The 4746-nt window shown below is 52.4% G+C and overlaps 1 protein-coding gene across 1 annotated transcript; it reads right to left on the minus strand.

The window, feature by feature from the left end:
• Positions 1 to 2031: 2031 nt before the first annotated feature.
• Positions 2032 to 4277, minus strand: LOC137436823 (transcription factor SOX-11-like). Its single transcript, XM_068130965.2, has one exon. The coding sequence runs from the start codon at positions 4051 to 4053 to the stop codon at positions 3130 to 3132; it is 924 nt and encodes a 307-aa protein (XP_067987066.2). The 5' UTR covers positions 4054 to 4277; the 3' UTR covers positions 2032 to 3129.
• Positions 4278 to 4746: the final 469 nt, after the last annotated feature.

The raw sequence follows: 4746 nt of genomic DNA on the forward strand, positions 1-4746 counted from the left end.
GGTAGATAAAGTTAAAATCCAAGTACACGAGGATTCTTTATTGACCGTTGATAGATCAAACAGTCTGTCAGGTAGGCCATTTAACACCGCCTCCTTGCACCGAGTGTGAAAGGTTCAAATGTGTCCACTTAACAGCTGTGGAGTTGGAACACGAAACCCAAACCGTGTGGACATTGAAAAAGGACAAGGAGGCACAACCAACTGGAGATTTTCTCTGATAACAAAGGTTGATATTGACCACAAGGCTGGCCTTGAGGCACGCACTCTCGCCTCTAAGCTGTCTAGACTGGGTTCGAATCCCGACCCAGCTATAAACTGTCATCCTGGTGTTTCACAGTCAGAGACATTCATCAATGTGTGTCGGTCCTCGGCTGAACGTCAAACTAGGCGTCCCGTCTACCGGCGTCAGTTGGTGGATGTTAAAGGTTCCACGGTGTCCTTTATGAGGAGTAGTCGAGTTATTGCTGGCACTGTGAACACCACAAAATTCCTACCCTAACGACTTTGTCGAACGTCAGGCCTGGCCGGCTGGTTTGTAACATATTTGAGCCAAAACCTCGCCCCGACCAAACCCGCAAGAACAAACATGGGAATAATTGTGGCCGTTAAAGAAAGATGTGACCACAGGCTGGCCTTCAGGTTTGACTGTACTAGCTGGATCTTGTGCAGCAGATGAAGGTCTGTTGCAATAAAGGAAGGAACTAGAACTGAAGACCAATTTTATTTTGTTTCAAATGGCAAGGAAGTGATAGTTGGTCTCGTTTTGCAAGCATGCCCTTCGAGCAAATCCTCCTGCTCCTTATGTTCTCCCTCATCTCCCCCCTCTCTCTCCCTCCCTCTTGGAGTCGTTTGTTATTGAGGAAAAATCATTAATGTGCAGTAGTTATCAACCAGGCCGAATATTTATTAGACGAGGTGTTTAAAGCCTACACCCAGCTTAAACACGGAGTATTTGTGAAAGAGGACAGGCCAACTTCATAACCCTTTCAAAGAACGGTGAATGGCATGTCCCACAGTAGAACACCCCAGCTGGCTCTGCATCAGACAATTTTAATCAAATCCAACTTAATCAGGGATCAGATGGCTTAGAAGTAGAAAGAAGAAAAAGGAACCAACACAGGCTTTTTAAGGGAGCCATGAATGAGCAGGGTCTAATGGTGGAGATATTTACACCAAGGACCACCACCCAAATTGGTCAGCATGCAATGGTCACATGGATTTATAGGAGTAACAACACCAGTCCTGGTTTCTGCTTCAATGCCCTTGCGGGCTCCAGGCCACCATCAATGAAATGATCCCGAAACCACAAAAGCCTTTACTAGAAGCGACAGAAAGGTAGGACTAAAAGGAGGGTTGCGTGGTGGCCTGGCGGCTCGGTGAGTCCACCACTTGGGCAAGAGGCACAAGCTTGGATCTAAAATAAAGACTGGTGTTTATATCTTTGTTCAAGGCCAATGGACCTCCGTCCATGCGAGACGAATGATTGAAGGCCGACTTTACAATCGGCCTGAAAACCCCAAAGCAACTGTTCCCACCAGGGTACCCATAACCCCCATCCTTCATAGATCACAGTTGGCTTAGTGGTTAGGGTGCCGGCTTGGGATCCCAGGATACTGGGTTCGAATCCCGGTCGATCGCTGAATTAACACCAGGGGGGGTTGACTCAGCCTGTCATCCTTCCGAGGTCGGCAAATTGAGTACCAGCTTGCTGGGATGAATGATCCCGGTGTGTACCCCGGTTTAGAATAGGTACACCGTATCCCTGCGCATCGTAAGAGCGTGACCAAGTGTTGGCGTCAGGAAGGGCATCCGGCCATAAAAACATTGCCTCAAACAGGGAACCATGATCGTCATGGGGCCCGCAAGGCTAACCCCCGCTCTAGTGGGGAAAATGGCCTCAAAACGATCATTCATTCATATTTCATTCTTCATAGATCACAAAGGTCTGCAGGTACCAAGCAGAATGAGAAAGTCTCAAAATGCAAAGCCCGTCCGCTTTGTACATAAACTAAAGTTGACAAAAACAACAGCTAAAATTAAAAAAAATGTACATTTTATTAACCGGTGTTCTCCATATTCTCAAAATAAAGGTTTGTTGAAAGTTTGATGACAAAAGCTCAAATGGTAAAAAAAAAAGTTATGGCCTGGACAGTGGACACACATTGAAGCGCAATGGTAAATAAATCAATGGAAGCGATTTTAAAAAAACAAAAAAACCGGCCGTCTCGTGCTGACAAGAGCCATTCCCACTCGCTGGCGTCGCCCTTTGATCCCATCATACTTAGTTTTCTCCTGAAAATTTGATGACAAAAGCTCAGTTGGTAAAACGTGATGCCCTGGAGACAGACACACGGACAGATTAGACGTGGCGTCGCTGAAAAAGCATCCCGATCTTGGACAAGGCCTCGCATCTCATCCCAAGAAGAGCAGCGGCACTGACACCGACGAACACCCGAAGCGGCATCCCAATACGCCGCGAGATAAGACAAAGAACGACATCACAAGATCGTGTCGATTTTAATTACAAGTGTCTGAAAACCTTGTCCATCTGTAACGTATAAATACCACAACGCGGAAAATACTGAGGTACAAAAAGGACGTTAAAAAACAGGGACAAATTTGTTTTTATACAATACGTGTGTTATCTGCTTCATTACAAATAATAACAATAATAATAACAACAATTTGGTCCGAATTTGAAGTGTGTGCGAAGGGAATCCGAACGTACCGGAAGGCGCCATCGGGCGGTGTCCGAGAGCGTCCGGCGGCGATCACGTGACGCGCGGGAGAACGACCCAAGGAGCACCGGACGGACGCCTGGAATACTCTACGGGGACACGAGGACCTTCTACAAAAAGACACCTTTCGGTCCACATTTACATTTCGTCTCGGACAACCCGGCGGACAGACGCGAGTGCACGGACCTTGGGCATTCCTCTCGATCACCCATGGCAACACGGTGACTCGTACATGGAAATTCGTCCTGAGCTACATTTGGGTCTTGCTGGTGGAAAATTAACAACTACTGTACCTTGTGTCATTATTTATTTTTCTTCACGATTCGCAACCTCCTCGCTCCTCTTCTTCCTCCTCCACAGCGCCCGCGGGTGCAGGTCGACGCTCCTTCCCTCAGTAGGTGAACACCAGGTTGGACACCGTGGAATCCTGGAGCAGGTCTCCTGAGATGAGTTCGCTGACCTCCGGGGTGCAGTAGTCGGGAAAGTCAAAGTGCGAGCCGAGACTGCTCCCGGTGCTCAGCGAGTCCACGTCCCGCTCGGAAAACATGGAAGAGCCTCCGTCGCGTCCCCAGGGGGTAGAATTGGCGGACAGGCTGCAGTCCAAGGCCGTGTCGGACATACCCTTGTCGAGGTCGTCGTCCGACGTCGAGGCGGACGTGCAGCTGTCGGACGCGGGGCTCGTCCCGCCGCGACGCTCCGCCACCACCAGGGCACGGAGCGGGGTCTCGCCCTCGTCCGAGGAGCTCGGCGCGTCCACCTCGGGCTCGTGTCCGTCCATCGGCCACGTCCGCGCTGTCCCAGCGTCCCAGGTACGCGCCGGCGAGCTCGGACACGTCTGCGGTCGCTTGCGCACACAAGGAGCTCCCTTCGCAGCCTTCATTTTGCTCCGACCGCCGGCGCTCTTCCTCTTCCTCATGAGCACCTTCCCCAGGAGCCGCTCGCTCGCTTTCTCTCCATCTTTAGTCTTTTCGGCCGAGGTAGCTTTTTGTTTTTTCTTCGGTCGGTACTTGTAGTCTGGGTAGTCGGCCATGTGCTTGAGACGCAGACGCTCGGCTTCCCGCACGAAAGGAACCTTCTCGGTGTCCCGGAGCAGCTTCCATCGTTTCCCCAAACGTTTGGAGATCTCGGCGTTGTGCACGTCCGGCGACTCCTCCATGATCTTCCGGCGCTCGATCTGCGACCACACCATGAAGGCGTTCATGGGTCGCTTGATATGTCCGCTCGCCGTCTTGCACCACACGGGCTCGACGGGCCATGTGGAGGAGTCCCGCGCCACCTGCGGCCTGCTCTCCGTGCCGCCGGTCTCTTGGACCATCTCAAAGAGCGAGCACGGTCCACCTGGCACGCTCAAATCCAATGCTCCATCGGTGCCTTTTGGACGATCGGGTTCCTTCTTCTCCTACGCTAATTCTTCCCCAGCGTCTCCCCCCTCCCACTACTACACCTTTCCCCCCCACCCCCCAAACCCTCCTCTCCATGCTATCCCATCCTCACGCCGCGCACAGCAAAGCGACCGCTCGGGAAAGGGCGGGGCAACGAATCCCACCAATGCGGCGCGTCGTGCCCGTTTCCCGGACAGCTCATTGGCTGCCGCTCCGAGGGCTTGACGGCGCGCGCTCGTGAAGGGGCGGGGCAACGAATCCCACCAATGCGGCGCGTCGTGCCCGTTTCCCGGACAGCTGATTGGCTGCCGCTCCGAGGGCTTGACGGCGCGCGCTAGCAACAAGGCAGAACAAGAGAAAGAGGGCATTACCGCGGACCACCGGCAAAAAGGGGCAGTGTGCGATGGCCACTTGGATGTGCACAAGTTTCTATCAACAGCGGGTCGAAGCGTCGATTATGCAAGAGGGTGGTGGGGGTGGAGGAGGTAGGAATTCGGGTGGGAGGGGGAAGAAGTGCAGTCGACAAGAGTGTATAGGGGTTAGACTTCGAGGATTAATGGTAGTCATAGTGGTGGGAGCGTGGGGGAGGTGTAAGGGAAGAAGAGTAGGGGTTATAGGCGAGGGTT

The sequence above is a fragment of the Myxine glutinosa genome, chromosome 11 (genome assembly GCF_964187855.1).
Source record: "Myxine glutinosa chromosome 11, kmMyxGlut1.1, whole genome shotgun sequence".
In the NCBI taxonomy this organism is placed as follows: Eukaryota; Metazoa; Chordata; class Myxini; order Myxiniformes; family Myxinidae; genus Myxine; species Myxine glutinosa.

What these genes read in the sequence shown, in the direction of transcription:
- LOC137436823 (XM_068130965.2), bottom strand. Translation starts at nt 4,053, where the DNA reads ATGGTCCAAGAGACCGGCGGCACGGAGAGCAGGCCGCAGGTGGCGCGG.